The 20,160-nt window shown below is 35.6% G+C and overlaps 1 protein-coding gene across 7 annotated transcripts in view; it reads left to right on the forward strand.

The window, feature by feature from the left end:
• The window catches only part of LOC117334620 (advillin-like), a 52,285-nt gene that overhangs the window by 27,204 nt on the left and 4,921 nt on the right, over positions 1-20,160 (forward strand). For 4 of the 7 annotated variants that reach the window (XM_033894322.1, XM_033894324.1, XM_033894321.1 and 1 more), the window contains exons 2-17: positions 9,589-9,941; positions 11,635-11,712; positions 12,092-12,148; positions 12,820-12,897; positions 13,105-13,157; positions 13,350-13,449; positions 13,972-14,082; positions 14,288-14,354; positions 14,809-14,962; positions 15,415-15,493; positions 18,009-18,110; positions 18,577-18,733; positions 18,946-19,043; positions 19,325-19,465; positions 19,583-19,669; positions 20,066-20,131. In XM_033894322.1, coding sequence (XP_033750213.1) covers positions 9,589-9,941; positions 11,635-11,712; positions 12,092-12,148; positions 12,820-12,897; positions 13,105-13,157; positions 13,350-13,449; positions 13,972-14,082; positions 14,288-14,354; positions 14,809-14,962; positions 15,415-15,493; positions 18,009-18,110; positions 18,577-18,733; positions 18,946-19,043; positions 19,325-19,465; positions 19,583-19,669; positions 20,066-20,131 — 1,781 coding nt within the window. Of the gene's footprint in view, positions 1-5,438; positions 5,682-9,588; positions 9,942-10,651; positions 10,726-10,753; positions 11,090-11,634; positions 11,713-12,091; positions 12,149-12,819; positions 12,898-13,104; positions 13,158-13,349; positions 13,450-13,971; positions 14,083-14,287; positions 14,355-14,808; positions 14,963-15,414; positions 15,494-18,008; positions 18,111-18,576; positions 18,734-18,945; positions 19,044-19,324; positions 19,466-19,582; positions 19,670-20,065; positions 20,132-20,160 lie in introns of those variants that run through there. The other 3 variants (XM_033894326.1, XM_033894327.1, XM_033894328.1) reach the window with 3 other exon arrangements.

A 20,160-nucleotide genomic window follows, 5' to 3' on the forward strand; every position in this document is an offset into this window, starting at 1 on the left:
CTGGTCCGTGTGTTTCGTACAGTGTACGGAGTGTGCTGGTCCGTGTGTTTCGTACAGTATACGGAGTGTGCTGGTCCGTGTGTTTCGTACAGTATACGGAGTGTGCTGGTCCGTGTGTTTCGTACAGTATACGGAGTGTGCTGGTCCGTGTGTTTCGTACAGTATACGGAGTGTGCTGGTCCGTGTGTTTCGTACAGTGTACGGAGTGTGCTGGTCCGTGTGTTTCGTACAGTGTACGGAGTGTGCTGGTCCGTGTGTTTCGTACAGTATACGGAGTGTGCTGGTCCGTGTGTTTCGTACAGTATACGGAGTGTGCTGGTCCGTGTGTTTCACATAGTATACGGAGTGTGCTGGTAGAAGTTTAATTGCAGCACTTGTCCGGGCAGATCAGGCCATCCATCATGTCGTTTGTGTTGTAATTGACTCTTTATACCGGAACAATGGTGTATTTATAAAACTCCTTTGAACTGGCTAACAAGTGTATTGGATAATAAATCTAGTCAAGTGCACCTTTTAAAAATATTACTTATCCTTGTAAAAAAAGTTTATGTATTATGGAAACACTTTTGAGGTAGAAATACATTTGCTGTACTTCTCTTTCTAATGTATATTTTATAAACTGAAACCTCAGTGAGAGAGGTCTATGTACAAACACTCGGGTTTCATGTTCCTGTCACCAAACAGAACACGCTGTTTGTTGATGTAGGCACCCCAGACAAAGCGCACCCCACCTCTTCAAGTGACTTGGGTGTGATTTGTTGGCCGAAGCCACTTTGTATGGACGACTTGTAGAGAACCACAGAAGTAAGTACTAATACATGACCTCAGATTTTACTTTGTTAGAACGTTCCGCGCTCACTTTTTAGTTAGAAAATGTTTTGTTAATTTTCATATATGGATGTCGACTTTCCGAGTTTGCTTTTCATCGATATCATACAGGTATGTGTTCCTCATTTCAACTTTTTTCTATCTCGAGAGATATCATACAGGTATGTGTTCCTCATTTCTATCTCGAGAGATATCATACAGGTATGTGTTCCTCATGTCAACTCTCGAGAGATATCATACAGGTATGTGTTCCTCATTTCTATCTCGAGAGATATCATACAGGTATGTGTTCCTCATTTCAACTCTCGAGAGATATCATACAGGTATGTGTTCCTCATTTCAACTCTCGAGAGATATCATACAGGTATGTGTTCCTCATGTCAACTCTCGAGAGATATCATACAGGTATGTGTTCCTCATTTCAACTCTCGAGAGATATCATACAGGTATGTGTTCCTCATTTCAACTTTTTATTATCTCGAGAGATATCATACAGGTATGTGTTCCTCATTTCTATCTCGAGAGATATCATACAGGTATGTGTTCCTCATTTCAACTTTTTATTATATCGAGAGATATCATACAGGTATGTGTTCCTCATTTAAACTCTCGAGAGATATCATACAGGTATGTGTTCCTCATTTCAACTCTCGAGAGATATCATACAGGTATGTGTTCCTCATTTCAACTTTTTTCTATCTCGAGAGATATCATACAGGTATGTGTTCCTCATTTCAACTTTTTTCTATCTCGAGAGATATCGAACTTTCGTTTATATTTTCATTCTTCAGCGTGTTATTAAAGCTTTTCATAAATGTCTCGCATAGATGACATACGCCGATTTTTCGTTATGTTCTCTAGCATACAGATATGTCGACTTCTTATTTTGCTTTCCATTTATATCTCATACGAATGACAGTTATTCGGTTTTGTTTTTCATCATAAATATATGCAACGGTGGCGAAAATCTGAAAACATGCAACATTTTATATGATATCACAAAGGCTATCCTAAAATATTTTACGGAGTACACGTTTATTTTTGTATTGATTTACGTTTTTCATCGCGTTTAAGAAAGCTATTTCAGGGGCGGGTAAAAGATAGTTGGTGTGAAGTCTCGGACCGTCAGAAAATGATCATATTGTTTTCAAAAGTATTAACAATTTCCACCAGTATGTAGTGTTGAAGGTAATGTTCGGTCAATACGAATATCTATGTTGCCAAAGTCCCTTTTTACGAGTGTCTTGGTTAGTATTTAGGCCGTGATCTAAGTTTACTCAGTCGGGGGCGACCAACTAAATCAGTGCGGTGTGGCATTCCATAATATACATCAGGTGGGCGATAAAATGTAGATCCGGAAATCTTGACCGAGGTTAGACGACCATATAGTAATTGTTAAGTAGTTTATGAACCACATTTGGAGACAGTTATTGACCCCGACTCCTTTCATCACCGGATAGTTATTTCTGAATTTTTGATGAACTGACCGATTAATCGTTTCGGTTATATGCCTAGAGATGTTACTTTTTCGAATTTTATGAGTTTAAAGATCGTCTTTATTCTTCCGCAGCTGTTTCGGAGGTGTTACAATGTGTCTCGTGGCCCACCCATAGGTAAACGTAAAAAAAACAGCTGTTTTTTTAATGATTGCTTGTTTTAATTGTTGTAGTAATTTAAAGCTTTCAGCCATTCTAACAAAATGTTGTTTTTTTTTTATATGGCATGCTGGCGATTTAATTGATTAAACAACAGAATCATAGTCATTATGGATTACGCGAATAATCATTAGTACTCCCACATACATTAATGACAAATCACCAAACTGATCAACAATTACAAATTGCCACCAACACCTCCTACATGCAGTGACGGTCAATCATCTAGCTCGTACCACGTGCATCAATCACGAATCAATTAACCGATCGATAGTGACAAGTTAACATAGACTCCTTCATGGTCACGTTCAATAATAGAGACCCCTGTTGGAGGCCACAGACAAAGTAGACATGAAGAGTGTCATTAAGTGCAAAAATGCTGTTTAATTTTGTATATTGTATAAACATAAAAAGCCATAATCATATCGCCTGTAGTCGATACACTACGTAAAGGTAGCGTCGAATAATCGTTAAATGAAAGCAGAATAAAATGTCTTCTATGTCACTTGTACCAGTTAATATAACATACATATAATAATACTACATTATATATGACACTCGTACCAGTGGATTTAACATACATACACTAATACTACATTATCAAGGACACTTGTACCAGTGGATTTAACATACATACACTAATACTACATTATATATGACACTTGAACCAGTGGATTTATCATACATACAATAATACTACATTATATATGACACTTGTACCAGTGGATTTATCATACATACACTAATACTACATTATATATGACACTTGAACCAGTGGATTTAACATACATACACTAATACTACATTATATATGACACTTGTACCAGTGGATTTATCATACATACAATAATACTCATTATCTATGACACGTGTACCAGTGGATTTAACATACATACAATAATACTCATTATCTATGACACGTGTTTCAGTGGATTTATCATACATACAATAATACTACATTATATATGACACTTGTACCAGTGGATTTATCATACATACAATAATACTACATTATATATGACACTAATACCAGTGGATTTATCATACATACAATAATACTACATTATATATGACACTTGTACCAGTGGATTTATCATACATTCAATAATACTCATTATCTATGACACGTGTACCAGTGAATTTAACATACATACAAAAATACTACATTATATATGACACTTGTACCAGTGGATTTAACATACATACAATAATACTACATTATATATGACACTTGTACCAGTGGATTTATCATACATACAATAATACTACATTATATATGACACTTGTACCAGTGGATATAACATACATACAATAATACTACATTATATATGACACTTGTACCGGTCAATATAACATACATACACTAATACTACATTATATATGACACTTGTACCAGTAGATTTAACATACATACAATAATACTACATTATCTATGACACGTGTACCAGTGGATTTAACATACATATAATAATACTATATGGGCTGGAACAGTTTATCTATGCATAGTGAAAAGTCTACATTTTTTTGTAGGTCTAATTTGAGTGGTATTGTTACTTATGTTTAAACGCTAACCGTTGACTTTGTCTTATTAAATCAGCAATATTGATGTCGGCCTGTCACTGCAACCATAGTAAAAACCAATGTTAGCTCTAAGCTTGTTTTCCCATCTCATGTAAAATAGCTGTATGTGTTTTGATTATTGAATAAAACCATATCTAAACTAAACTAAAAACCAGCATTACTTTTCCTATCAAACGGCTTAGCCTTCATGCGGTAGGTCGAATAAAGGGCCCAGTATATGTTTGTTTGTGTAATATCATAGTTTGTACTATTTTAGGTCGTATTTGGTCGCAGTATATAAGTCCGGAACTAGCTTATATTCAATGTGCTTAGGTTTTATAGATTGTACGTACTGTTTACTGATGTATTTCTAACCTTGAGAGGTAAAGCCTTTAGATACACATTACCTGTTTGTTCCTATGAGGGTTGTTACAGCAGATTATGTCTGATTCAGAGATGAAAGAGAATAATGTCATTCACCTGGAAATCTTTGACAACAAACTTCAAAAGTTTGAAAAATCTGGTCCGTTAGATGCTCCTCTCGTTTGACATGCAGAGTAGATAGGTTTAATACATGTATATGCAGCGTGTCATTGCTGCCTTCTCATAGTACTTACACTCCCGTTATTTGTATGGTGATGATTAATCTGTTCTTAGTACACTTAGAAGAGGCTATATGGCGCCATGCATCACCTGATTGTACACAGATCATGTCCTGCTTATTTATAAAGCAATTCTACAATTTAATAAGATTGGAGAACATGCTTTCATCAAGTTTCATCTTGACAACATTCTTTACTGTAACTATGGGGCGCAAAATACTCACGCAACATTCCAAGCAAATTATAAACTTTGTGGACCTTCCTGCGTGGTTATCAGCTGTATTGTCGAACAATAGAAAAGAGATAAAAACATCAGGGATGATTATTTTCTTGGATCTTGATTTGGTTATTATGGTCTTTAAATGAAAATGTGTATTGCCCTATTGAATAAGTGATGACGTCTCGTGCTCCAACATCATCTGGCGTGTTGATGAATGTTATACACGTCTGGGGAATACACTATTGAAGAATACCTTGATGGCATTCCTTGCATGAAAAAAACAAACAAAGGTAATCTATAAAACGGCATATGTTATCAATGGGATCATTTCCGATACGGAAATAGGCTCTCTGTGCTAGCTATATTAACTCTATTTTCATTATCCACTGAGATGACGTTGAACTAGTGCCTGTCTGGCTGTGTGGATATTGGTTGCTGTACGACCCGGTCTGGTGCCTGGCATGTCCACCATTATTGGCCGGATACCTGTCGACACCTGGCCTACAGATTAGCCAGATGACACGATATTAGAGTATCATTTACAACACAGGCTTTGACAGTGTATACTGGCCCATAGCCCAATTCTACTTAACTATCAACATTCATTTGTTTGCATCACTCTCGTTGGCTACAACTGGCATTCGACTTGTTTTCATTCATGGAATATTGTATGTGATGAATATCGTTTCGGGACTATAGGACTGACACTGAACACACAGAGGACATGGTTTGAGGAATCATTTTGACGGATTTTAAGTTTCATCTTGAAACAGTTTGTGTAAAAGCCGAAAAGTGACAGTTCATACCTTTTGCAATGTAAGTACCATATAGTATCGTGTTATTACATAACTTAATAAGTAAATGTTTAATTGTTTAATACAAACCTGGCCGATTTGGTATACCTATATTTAACAATGGAAGCCTATTCCCCCAGGTGAACTATCAGATAAAATGTAAATACAAAAAGTGTAGGTATATTTGTGAAATATGTTAACATTATGTACTTAAAAGCTATGACAATATCCGAATTTTTTCCGATAGTTTTCTAACTAAATAACGACGACATGGTACATACCTTTAATCCAGCATGTATAAATGCAGTTTAATATAGTTTAACATTTAACCCTTTAACGATGGTTTAGGCCACAGTACGATGAAGGAATGCAATTCCATCATTATATAATGACATTTTATCAAGAATTTGCAGCAAACGGATACGGACGTAGGTCTAATTTCCGGAATGAACAAACCCATTATTTAGTTTCGAGGCTCAATTTTATTTTTGTTGTGCTCGCACTCGTGTAGTGGTGACTGTTGTCAGGGAGGTCAATTATACCGAGGTGTAAGTACTGACAGGTACAAATGTATATAAACACGTTAATTATTCATGTCTACATCTTTTATAAAGACATCCACATATTTTTACACTATTTTAAATACCAGAATACATTCTGTGTATGAGGCAGTGATTGATATGATATATACGAAGTATATAATTATATAAGTACATAGCATATTTATTTCAATGTATTCATGTTTCATTTGAAATCATGCAATTGAATTGATAATTGTATGCTTCCACAATGGAGAATGGACGACAGAAAAACACCTGTTAAATGCCTGAATGTAATAAATGATAATTATTATGTATTTACTTGAGATAACCTAGGGACACAGACCAGACCATTACTATTGAATCTTGATAAATCGGGGTTTTTTTAGTATGTTTTACACTTTGGGATCCTCAGCCACACTAACATTGACGGTGTGAGTTTTATCCTATCCTATCACATTAACACCAAGGACCTTGTCCATTTAATACTTATGATATATCGGTAAATAATTCCCGTACATGAGATGAAAGCTCAACTCGCTACCATCAACCTTCCATTAGCATATCGCGCTGATGACTCCATTCATTGTTATGTTAAGTTTTCTTCTTAGGTGTTTGCTGTCGGTACGGTATTTCTGTCGTTTAACTCTGCACCAAGCACAACGGAACTTTATGAATATGTATACTGCAATCAAAACACGATTTACATGTCTTAATATCGCCTGTCTCGACCAAACCCTAAACATTCAAGTGGAAGGCGTCGATGAAGATTGGTAACGATTCGTCTCTATTTGTGGGATGTGATTTTAATTCTGTCCAGATTCTGGAGCTAAAAGGTATACATTGATTCGATAGATACATTCAATGAGATAACAGACAGAGTGATGATGGTCTTTTGGGAAACTGAAAAATTCAGATATCTGTTTATACATAGGAGATGAACAATTCTACAATAGAGGTAGTTTGTTGTTATTTTGAAATAACAGCTTTAAAGCCAATTATCATATATACCATTGTAGTACGTATATCTCCGATTAGTATGCATAAAGACTGAAAATATGATATCACTTCTCTATTTAAAATTGGTCCACTTCCAGAAAACAATCCTCTGCGAGAGAGCTGTAGAGGAATTTAAATCCGTTTAAGTAGGGGATGTTTTCGCTGCCTTATGTATATGGTTATATTATTTCCTTTGGTCTAGACTTAGCTAGGAGTTGGAAATCTGATACTTTAAAGCATGTGAACTCGTCACGTATCAACCACTTTATGCAGATAATTCCTGGGTTTCACAGAGACTTGTTGACATGTTGATAATCATTGCATGAACATATTAACCAATTTACCTATATGAAATATGTCTCCTAATTTTTTTTTTTTATTAAAGAGAGACTTTTAGAATCTTTCTCAAGATGTGAGACACGGGGATCTCAACCAGATCGGGATTACTACGTTGAAAAACACAGTGTTTGGCAGAATACGAACCTTACCACGATGGTTGATATAAACTTGTTCAACCATGGTGAATGCATATTATTGTTTTTCCCTGGTGGCCTCTTATGTATGAATTTTGCACAAAACATCAGTGTAAGACATGTTGACGTGGTGTAATTGTATTGTTGTTGTGATGTCACACAGTATTTGTGAGTATCCATGGTTACGATAAGGAAATTTTACCTAATATACATATATGATATACACATATAATGTTTCTGGCTTAATGTACTTATTTTAACTGTGGAATGCACTGTACGTCTTCCTTTATCCTGGAATGTGCCTTATAAGAACAAGGTAGCTTTACTGCATTCTAGTTTGACATGTTATCTATTAATATGAAAATTTACTCCCTTTTCACGCGACATCGATCAAGACGCATTCAGAAAGTGCTGCGGGTGTTGTGTTATACAGGGGATGCCATTTTAAATCTACAGTACCTGGGGAGACGTCTTTAGATTGTGAATGATATGGCTAAAGCCTGTGTTACATAGATATGACAAAAGGTCATTTAAAGTATGACTATCTGCTGTGTCGGTATTATTAATTTCTGTATCGGTACGATCAGGAACTGCATGTGTGTAGATGAGTTTTTTTAATCCCCCATATTTATTTTCAACAACAAATGTATGACTTTTTTCAGAAAGTATTTACGATGATAAATGTGTTTTAACTTGTCTGTAACCATGCATTGTAAACAAGTCGGCCCATATGCATAGAACATAACATGCGATGATCCTTTAGATGCAGTCCAATCCAAGCTTGAATTATTTCAATAAATCAACCACGCCCGTCATTAAAGTTGAAAACAGAATGCGTCGTGTTTCGGATGAATGCCATCCCGTTCTGACTGAAATATGAATTCATCAATTTTTGACATTACAAATTATTTAGGAGACCTTGCTACATTTGGAACATTGATCTAAAATCCCATGAAACTTATCTTAACAATTAATTCAAAAATCATAAAAAGTCAAAAGTCTAATTGGTTTTTACTTTCTTACACTTTCACAAATAACGTGTATTACATTAAAAAGACCTGCACTTTCACGAAAAACGGAAAGTAAATATAACCAATATACAGTTTATGACTTAAATGGAGCCTTACCAGGTCAACAGTCATTAACAAGTGAACACAACATCATCAATTATTCATGAATGATTTATTTCAAAACACCTTTTTAAATCTCTAGAACATCAGAATATGTTACCTCGTGCAGTGGTTAAGCTTTGTAAAGCCAGTAGCAAGTTGTATTGACTATAATAAGGCCTTCCTGTGATTACGCTAATGTGTAAGTTGTTATCAAACAGAGTTTTAAAGAGCAACGATTTCATAATTTAATATATATGTAATCAAATATAAGTATGTCTCCCTTTGTAAGTATATGATATGCGAGAAGGTATGCTCCATTAATTACCAATATATATATATATAGCATATTTGATAAACCAACGTCAGTTGATATGTACCCCTTGTAGCGAAGGGGCTCGCGTGTCTGCAGCCATTGCCAAGAGGTGAAGGTTCTCAAGGCATGCACTAGGACTTGGCTCAGTTAGAACCCCCTGTCATGGTTTGGGTGTATTTTTGTTAACACATAAGTATATTGTGATATGTCCTTACCACTTAAGCATTGTCTTACATTGTACCACCACATGGAGATGATAAACGTCTCTATGGAATCACAACCAACGATGCTCAAAGGTTTGGATTAACTCAGTTTATCTTGCGTATCATTTACTAATGTAGATTTATAAATTGTTTTCCATATTTACGTCTGAGGAATACAAAGTATTAGACTGACGATGAAGGTAGCTAACTCATTATCTTGAAGGCCAGCTTCCTTGGGTTTTTTTTGGTTTTTTTTTTACATATTCTGGAAGTAATCTTTATCTTTCCAGCGACACGCCCGAGGAGTGGGAAAAAGAAAGCAAGCGAACGTCCGGCAAGTCGAGCGACGGTCCGCGTCCCTCCCGGCAATCAAGTCCAGGGTGACCGGCCGTACAGCCGAACCACGGGTCGCTCTTCTCCCATCCGATTATATGCCAAGAGTCCCACCCTCATTAGCGAACGTGTTTACAGCGCCTACGCCAGGAGTCGCCCGTCAACAGGGAAAACCATGCAATCAAAGATTCACACTATGACGTCAGCAGCTAGATCGGAACGAGAAACCAGTACCAGTTTCCGTTCCATTGACCCAGCCTTCATTGAGGTCAGCAAAGATGTGATAGGACTGACCATATGGAGGATTGAGGTAAAAATCGATAAATCTTTGGGTTATTTTTTGTTTTATTGTCCTAATCACGCATCATTATAAAACAATAGGATACAACATCATCATCCCTTGGCGTCGATGGTTCACATGTACCTCCTATTATATTGCTATATTTTTGCCGTATAGTAGATTACGGCTTTTGATGTGATGATGCTTAACAATACCGGATGAAAATGATTTTATAGTCATAATTGGCACTGTATCTACGACACTTGATTGGTTGATCTTGTCAGGTATTTCATTGATTACTTTTTATGATTAGTTGACATTTTTGATTGTTTGATGTTCATGATAACGCCGGACATATGGAGGCCATTCTATTGCGTCATGTTTGTGGGCACTAACACAGGAGACACTGTGTAGAGCCAACAAATATAACGTAACTCATTTAATATACTGACTCATGTAACGATTTATCACAGTTTATATTACCACGTAACTCCATAAACAATTTTATTGAATTCTTGGGAATCGATTTATCGTCTCCTGGCTGCGATATACATAACATAATTTCTTATCGTGTGAAATAATTGAATTTATGATTATTAATTTATCTCACATAGAGATTACCGTGAAACCTGTAACAAAACATTATGATATTTAGGCCTGGTTGCGAACAATCCCATGCTCCAATACTTTTGTAAGACGGCTTGTGTAAAATGATCTAGAGACGGGAATTATCCGGGTCAATGGCATGCTTTGTAGGCCTGGGGATCTTCACAACTGTGCATTTAAACCTCACAGTGACACAGATGACAAGATTGTAATGTTTAATTAGGATGTTAGGAACGATTAGCGACAATGGCGATCATTATTGATATACTAAGCATAAGACAGGATTTAAACCCTTGAGAACTATTTCATAACTCTCTTGTGGGACCATGCATTCTCGGTTGGAGAAGTTCATTGTACTTTAATTCGTCACCTGATTTCAGCTCTTGATAATACATCCGAAAATAGATCTCAGAGCGCCAAAGTGTGCTCGTTCTATGAGAATTGGAACTTTAATGACAGAAGGAATAAATATCTGATGAATCAGCAACGCTGTAATTGTACTGCACATGCGTTTCTGTATTTGGTGAAGATATACATATCTGTCCCAATCGTACAGACATACTGGATGTATGGTATAATGTTATCTGTTTCCTTGGGGTACTCATGTAAATATCACTTTAAACCGTGTCATGGCTGAAAACAATTCCTTGTTAAATCAATGTATAACACTTTTTCATGTATTTGAATCGTACGTACATATATCGTGTACTACTAAAGTGCAATATTTATTCTGTCATATCTGAACTGTAAGATACAAAAGCAAACTACATGTAGCTGTCCCTTAATACTGTATAGGGCAAGGAGTCACTCGTACAAACTCTTTCATAAGATGTTTTGCCTAATATATTACAAAAAAAACTTTTGATAGCGAATATACAGTGATGATAACAAAGACTTGTGTACTATAATGAAACATTGCTAGTTTGGTTGGGGATGGGGGGATGAAGGAGGCATTAAAACAGAAGAACTTATCCTGTCGAAATATATTACATCTATTGAATATATTTGAGACATTGGATAGCATGTCTTTCTCGGAGATTCAACACAGAGAAAGGGAGCTCTCTGGCGTCTTAAGAATAAACATGTTCCATTGAATCTAACCATATTGTGTTTACAGAACAAGTCGAAAGTTGTTAAAATCGACGAACAAGAGCATGGCTTTTTCCATGAAGGAGCAGCATATGTTGTATTGAAGGTAATGACATTTTCTAATAAAAACATTTAGACGGAGTCGAAATCAAAATACTCAACCGACCTATAAGTATAAAAGTAAGTATAAATAGTATCCGTGTTAATAACACGAGGGAAACAATAGCTGATACATTGTAGTTCAAATTGATTACATTAGTATTTTCTAATGTTGCAATAATTCCGTTTTGTGCGTGTTCAGTGTTGAAAAAATATTACCTTTTATTTGCGTTTCTAATCAACAATTTATTACAAATGGCGAGGGCAAGTTATCGCCTTCGATTAATTGTTTCATTTTGTGCTGTTGCTTATGCATTAGTTCGTCTGTCACTTCTTACATCGTTTATTAACATTATGCTTTAAGTAAAAAAGGAAATATTTTGTAGATTGATGCAGAGGAGGTTACATCCTTACACTACTGGAGCGGTCTGGCATGTCCAGAGGTAGGTATAACGTGTACCTACATGTGGTCCATTTGTTCGGGGATATACATGTACCTTTCTAGTAAACGGGTAATGCCAAATTAAATCTCTTTAACGGGGCATTCCTTCATTCGGACATCAGAAACATACACAATTTCTATTAATGAAATCTATGTCCGAACGATGATTATATGATTGTTTGTGCCTACATGTAATGAAAAAACACAGGAATATACAGGGAAAAGGCATACCGTATACAAATACCGTATTTCTTTACGATAATTAGTGATACTTCGGGTCTAATTAAGAATGTTCTGCACTTACTACTCAAAGAGTTTTCACTTCTTGGAAAAAATAATTATTTTCCAGTCAGTTTAATTTTGATTATCTAAACTGTTTTCAAACGAAGGAATGACCCTTTAAAATGTCACGTGCTTCAGAACAAAAAAATAACCTTTAAGAGGAGCTACACTGCTTACTGTAGAAACTATCATATAGAAATGCTGGAGATGAATGGTTTGTTAAGCTTGATAGTGCCTGATCTTTGTCACATGTACGGGAAGGGTTCCAAACCTGTTGCTGATATTTCGTCATATATACAGGAAAGATTCCCAACCTGTGGCTGTATTTTGGCTACCAATTAAAGGATAACACCTGCTGTGCTGTAACTGATGGTTTCTTATCTGTTGTAGGCCGAAGTCAAATTGATAGAACAGAAGGCCCATGAACTCGACAAAATCCTTAATTATGCCACACTGTTTTCTAAGGAGGTAGGTACAGGTACTCCATTCAGTTTTTTTTTTGCCTGAAAATAACCCCTTCACGATGTTAACAGACAGTTTGAGGACTGTTTATCTGACAACAACAATAAACTGAATGTATGAACATTGTTTTTGGTTCCAGTGATATTGGCCATCATAAAAACAAGAACTTATTTTGATGGATTTCTTTTCATAAATGCTGTTATAACATTTCAGACTCAAAGTCATGAATCAACATGTTTCCTACGACTTTTCCCGGAAGGCGTGATGTAAGTTTAACCTTTGATTAGAAAGTTATAAATTTAATTCACCATATTCCATTCTATTACTATCTAATTGTTAATCACCAAACAAGATATCAACAAGTCTAAATGTTCTTTCGATATTTTAGATGTATTTTAACATTTAAACATTCTCTGAAAAATAGTACAGTAATTATAGAATATTTGTTTCGCATTTAGATACATTGAGAGCAAACCAAAGACGACGGTTAGCAGAGCGGCAGCATATATCAAAAGGATGTACCGAGTGATTGGCCGGAAGTACATCCGAGCTGTGTGTGTAAGTGGATCTTCTAGTTATAACAGGACATTTTTTACCATACGATTAAAATGTATAAATATGTCCTTTAATGAATAATGAATGAACAATAATTATCTACATCCAGTAATCTGCATTTCGATAGGGTAAGATTAAACTTCAATGGAGGCGTTTTAACCTGATCATAACGCCGATATCATTAATTAAATATATTGTCATGATTACTTTAATTCAAGCTTATAAATATCTTGATACAGATCATAGTTGATATTTCGAACTCTGTTAATTCGAAGACCCTGCTAACCTCGAAGTAAAACTTCAGATCCGATAGAAAAGATAAGCTTGGTTACTTCGAAAACTCGGGATATATCGAAGTTTCTGGTGACCCTACTGACATAGTGATAACTCGGTTCGACTGCTTATTTAAGCTTCTCAATAATTGATTACTTTATTTTAATGCTCCACTGTATCAGGACCTGCTAGATCGTACTCATTTTGATGTAACATATTACAATAATTCTACTTTGTATTGTAACGTTCCAGGTCGAACCTTCACTTGATGCCCTGGACCCGACTTCGGCTTGTATACTAGATGGCCACCCGAGGATGTATGTGTGGGTGGGGTCGAACTGTCCGTACAGTACCAGGCTTAGGGTAGGTTCTGTCATTCCTATATCCGTCTAATCTTTATCTAAATATCATATAACCATTTGAACTTTAACATTAAACATTTTACTCTTTTTAACGCTGCCCTGTCTGCCGACTGGTGATATTATACTTTAAATGTCATGTTTAATCTTTTTTTGACGTTCACGTTGTATCAGTCATATATATAACCATCCTCTTTTTTTTATTTTAGGCAATTAATTTAGCAAAGAAATTCCGTAACATGCAGAGAAAAGGAATCGCTCATATCATAGTAATAGGTAAGGCGGATCGCTGTGATAAACATCGCTCATATCATAGTAATAGGTAAGGCGGATCGCTGTGATAAACAGATGGATAGGTATTCTACCAAAACTTAGAATCACAGAGGTCAATGAGATTTAGAATGGTGCTGTGTTCTTAATACAACTTCAAATCATCTAGTTGAAAATAATGGATCATAAGGTTAATACTTTTTTTTTTTTTTTTTTGGTTTTCCATTTTTTTCAACACTTTTGGTCTTCATTGACGTGTCCTAGAAAGAAGAAAAGATGTATTATGTAGTTTTATATTTATTTAGGCATATAATGTATTTATTAGTAAATTTATATTCAAACGAGTTATTATTATTAATCCTTTTTACACTTTCAACCTGCTTAGTCTTCAAGGAAGAAAAGTCATCCGGTTTACTTAACGTCAATAACCGTTGCTATGGTATCTCATTTTTGTTTATAGACGAGAAGGATGAGAGCATGAATACCGCTTTTCTAAAGAAGCTTCCCAATGGTCACACATCACTGACCAACGGACAAACCACCTTAAGCGACGGTGACCACCTGGAATCTGACACTGTCCCTGGAAACGGCACGAGGAATACTGTACTCCATAGGTCAGTCTTTTATGATATTACTATACAATGGTAGGTAATTGTACCTGTAAATTCAGGTATGCTAAGTTACCTGTAAATAAAGGTGTACTAAGTTACCTGTACGGAAAGGTACACTAAGATCATTATACCTTCATGATAAATTTAGCGTCCACAAGAATTGTGTTCTATTAGATGCATTTCCAAAAGACAATATGAAACTTTTAGAATGTTGAAAAGGAAAAGTTTTTGATCTGTTTATGTCATATTCACAGACTTGATATACAACAAGTTTCCTGTCAAATATTGATTTACTCGATCATAACGGGATTCGGGTTTATTTTACCTTAATCAAGTGTTAATTTGCTTAAAAATTCTTCCAAATCGATCTAGTTATGTTGGTTTTTATTTTGACATTAAATTGTCCAATTGTTTGAGTAATGAGTCAAATTACTAAATTTTTTTATTGTTAACAGGGTGAGCGGATCAAAGGTCATGTATGACATGCCAGAGGCGTCACGGTGTCCTTTATACCATAAATACCTCGTCCGTAGGGTAAGTATTAGACATTTATATAAACATCTCGTGGGTATGATACATTAGTATTAACATCTCGTGGGTAGGATGCATTAGTATTAACATCTCGTGGGTAGGATATATTAGTATAAACATCACGTGGGTAGGATATATTAGTATAAACATCTCGTGGGTAGAACACATAAGTATAAACATCTCGTAGGTAGGATATATTAGTATAAACATCTCGTGGGTAGGATACGTTAGTATAAACATCTCGTGGGTAGAATACGTTAGCATAAACATCTCATGGATAGGTACGTTAGTATAAACATCTCGGTGGTAGGATACATTAGTATAAACATCTCGTGGGTAGGATACGTTAGTATAAACATCTCGTGGGTAGGATGCGTTAGTATAAACATCTCGTGGCTAGGATACGTTAGTATAAACATCTCGTGGGTAGGATACGTTAGTATAAACATCTCGTGGGTAGGATGCATTAGTATAAACATCTCGTGGGTAGGATCCATTTGTATAAACATCTCGTGGGTAGGATACATTAGTATAAACATCTCTTGGGTAGGATACGTTAGTATAAACATCTCGTGGGTAGGATACATTAGTATAAACATCTCGTGGGTAGAATACGTTAGCATAAACATCTCATGGATAGGATACATTAGTATAAACATTTCGTGGGTAGGATACATTAGTATAAACATCTCGTGGGTAGGATACGTTAGTATAAACATCTCGTGGGTAGGATGCGTTAGTATAAACATCTCGTGGCTAGGATACGTTAGTATAAACATCTCGTGGGTAGGATACATTAGTATAAACATCTCGTGGGTAGGATACGTTAGTATAAACATCTCGTGGGTAGGATACATTAGTATAAACATCTCGTGGGTAGGATGCATTAGTATAAACATCTCGTGGGTAGGATCCATTTGTATAAACATCTCGTGGGTAGGATACATTAGTATAAACATCTCTTGGGTAGGATACGTTAGTATAAACATCTCGTGGGTAGGATACATTAGTATAAACATCTCGTAGGTAGGATACATTAGTATAAACATCTCTTGGGTAGGATACATTAGTATAAACATTTCGTGGGTAGGATACATTAGTATAAACATCTCGTGGGTAGGATACATAAGTATAAACATCTCGTAGGTAGGATACATTAGTATAAACATCTCTTGGGTAGGATACATTAGTATAAACATCTCTTGGCTAGGAAACATTAGTATAAACTCCTCATGGGTAGAACACATTAGTATAAACATCTCGTCGGTAGGATACATTAGTATAAACATCTGGTGGGTAGGATACATTAGTATAAACTCCTCATGGGTAGAACACATTAGTATAAACATCTCGTCGGTAGGATACATTAGTATAAACATTTCGTGGGTAGGATACGTTAGTATAAACATCTCGTGGGTAGGATGCATTAGTATAAACATCTCGTGGGTAGGATGCATTAGTATAAACATCTCTTGGGTAGGATACGTTAGTATAAACATTTCGTGGGTAGGATACGTTAGTATAAACATCTCGTGGGTAGGATGCATTAGTATAAACATCTCTTGGGTAGGATACGTTAGTATAAACATCTCTTGGGTAGGATACGTTAGTATAAACATCTCGTGGGTAGGATGCATTAGTATAAACATTTCGTGGGTAGGATGCATTAGTATAAACATCTCTTGGGTAGGATACGTTAGTATAAACACCTCGTGGGTAGGAAACATTAGTATAAACATCTCGTAGGTAGGATGCATTAGTATAAACACCTCGTGGGTAGGATACATTAGTATAAATATGTCGTGGGTAGGATATATTAGTATAAATATTTTAGTGAATCTTAGCACGTGCGTCACTTCGACTGACCTACTTCAAAGTGAAACTACGTTTAAAAGGAACACATTTCTGTCATTTTGACACCGTTTCACTTCAAAATGATTATTTTTGAAAATTATTTTATGACTGTTGCAGGATAAATAGACTCGGGACAGAAAGACAAAAGTGGCTCGCCAAGGCTCACACCTTTTATCTTTCTTTACCCTCGCCAAAATACAGCGTATATTTTAAGACGCTGATCATGTATTCTCTATATAAACATCTCGTGGCTAGGATGCATTTGTATAAACATCTCGTGGCTAGGATACATTAGTATAATTATGGGTAGAATAAGTGTTTGAAAATTCATGTTTACTCATATCAGTTATTGTAACACGAATACCGAATTTTAAATCAAATATTATTTGTAGAAATTTGAAATGTGAAACTTTAATCATGAATTAAGAATATACTTAAATATTTAAAATTTCAATATTGTATATATACTGTTAACGTACATATCTTATGTGTATTCTAATTTTAGTGCGTTCGTGATGAAAACATTCGGCTCAATTAAGATTTAGCTAAGTTCATTTTATGTATACTGTTTTCTGTGACAAGAAAGCTTTCCGCTAAAATTTCAGTACGCCAAATCATTGAAGTTTACAGTTTATATATATATTTGTTGGATTTTCTGTAATAGGACAGCTACTTATTAGACCGTGGTCCGAACGCTCCCTTGTATGTATGGGTTGGACATCAAGCAAGTGAAGGAGCCGTCAGTCACGCATTACTGCGTGGAAAGGTATGTATGTACTAAAGTATACGTTTCTGTCAAAGACATGGATTTTAAGATGCTACACAGCCGACATCATATACACTGCTTATCACAAAAACACATAAAATACGTCCTTGGTGGAGAAATAAAGAAAATACCAGTGTACTAACAACGACCCTTTATAAAATCGAAAATAATCGGGATGCAATTAATCAATGGGTCATTTTAGATTTTAAGGTGAAAAGAAAAAACATTTGGAGTTTAGCAATATCGAAAGGTATATAGCTTGTTGGTATTGTATAAACATATACAACATTATTTTCTTGCTTTCGTTCGTCTTTTATCACGCTCCCTCGGAGATGAAGCAACTTTTACAGCATCCGCCAAATTTTACTCATTAATTAGTGTCTCCCATACCCACCTATTCACTGTTAGGCCTGTTCGTTTAGGATTGTCAATACAATCCATAATATTTTAACTTGCCATTCGACAGGCATTTTGTGAACATCGCTGTTATCCGACAACTATGACGGTATGTCGGCTACGGGAGGATCACGAACCGATAGAGTTTAAGAAAAATTTCTTTGACTGGCATGAAAAAGTTACCAAACGTCGACAGCTCACGAAAAAGTACAGCATAGGAAACATAGGTAAGTGCAGTCGATATGATAAATATACAAATTACCTGTGCTTTACCTTTTGTTAGACAGCTTCTTAAATACATGTTTTAAATACAAGAAAAATGAAATTTATATTACAATAATTTCAGCTAATTTAGCGGAATTTTAATGACTTGTAACATATTTCATTACTGTTATAAATAAATCCTATGAGTTAATCACTTTGAACTGTCCTATTTTAGAACGAGCATTGTTCTCCACCAAAGACAACAGAACGGTGGCTAAGATGAACGAACACTGGTCAGATGACGTATTTCCTGACGGCGATCCGGAAACTGAGGTGAGTGGAGTGGGTGATTTTATTGTTAGAATGTTTTAACTTGTGTTTCTGATTGTTTGTAAAAACAAGATATAGAAGATCAATAATAAACTTCCATGTCTTGAACATGTAATAATGCAATTGACATCCAATTGTAATCGAAAATTGTATATATTGAAAACATATCGAAAAAGACATAGCATATCGTTTGACTATTTTCATTTTTCGCAAGTGTCGTTTGCACAAGAAACAGAAAGTTTAATTTGATATGAAACAAGTGTTTATGCGTAATTCATTACAAGGTATGGCGCGTGGATGGTGCTAAATTGGAGCAGGTGCCCTGGGACCAACACGGCGTGTTTGTGAATGGCCAGTGTTACGTCATCAGGCACCAGATAACAGAGGCGGAGGACAGTGTACACACCCTTCTCTACTACTGGCTGGTAAGATTACAAGGGGGATAACTCTCGTTTTGTAAGTAAAGAATTTAATATGGCCTTCTTACTTTTATTCTTAATGTGTTATCGACAGCTCAGTATGGTCTTTTTATTTTGTTACAGGGATCCAAAAGTTCAGAGAGTGTCCAACAAAAAACAACCGATTTGGTATTAGAAATGAACAGAACTACAGGATACAAGTGTGTCCTGGTAAGTAAACCGGACTAATGCTGAAAAGTGACGGCACGGGAAATCTTATCAGTATAATGTTTTGTGACTTGCACCGTTCAGATAGATGTGTTTATATAAATATTAAAGATCATTACGGGTAGTTGATAGAAATATGGAGTGTGGTTACATACCCTGTAGAGATGGTTCATGTAATCTAAATACAATAGAAATAATCATACGTTATACCGTATATCGATTAGTTTGTCCGCAGATCTAATTCCTAGCATTGCAAAACCTTTCAGTTCGCGAAATTTTGTTGAAGTTAATGCAGATATTTTGAATCGTGTTTATATTAAGTGTAACGCAAATGACGACTTTAATGTTGAAACAACAATATGAATAATTATAACGATCAAAGAATTCTTTTGTCTGCAGATTCGAGTATTAGATGAAAAAGAGCCACCACATTTTATGTCGACTATCCAGAACAGTATTATTGTGGTAAGTAGAAAATATCACTGACCAAATCA

This window comes from Pecten maximus, chromosome 9 (genome assembly GCF_902652985.1).
Source record: "Pecten maximus chromosome 9, xPecMax1.1, whole genome shotgun sequence".
Classification (NCBI taxonomy): Eukaryota; Metazoa; Mollusca; class Bivalvia; order Pectinida; family Pectinidae; genus Pecten; species Pecten maximus.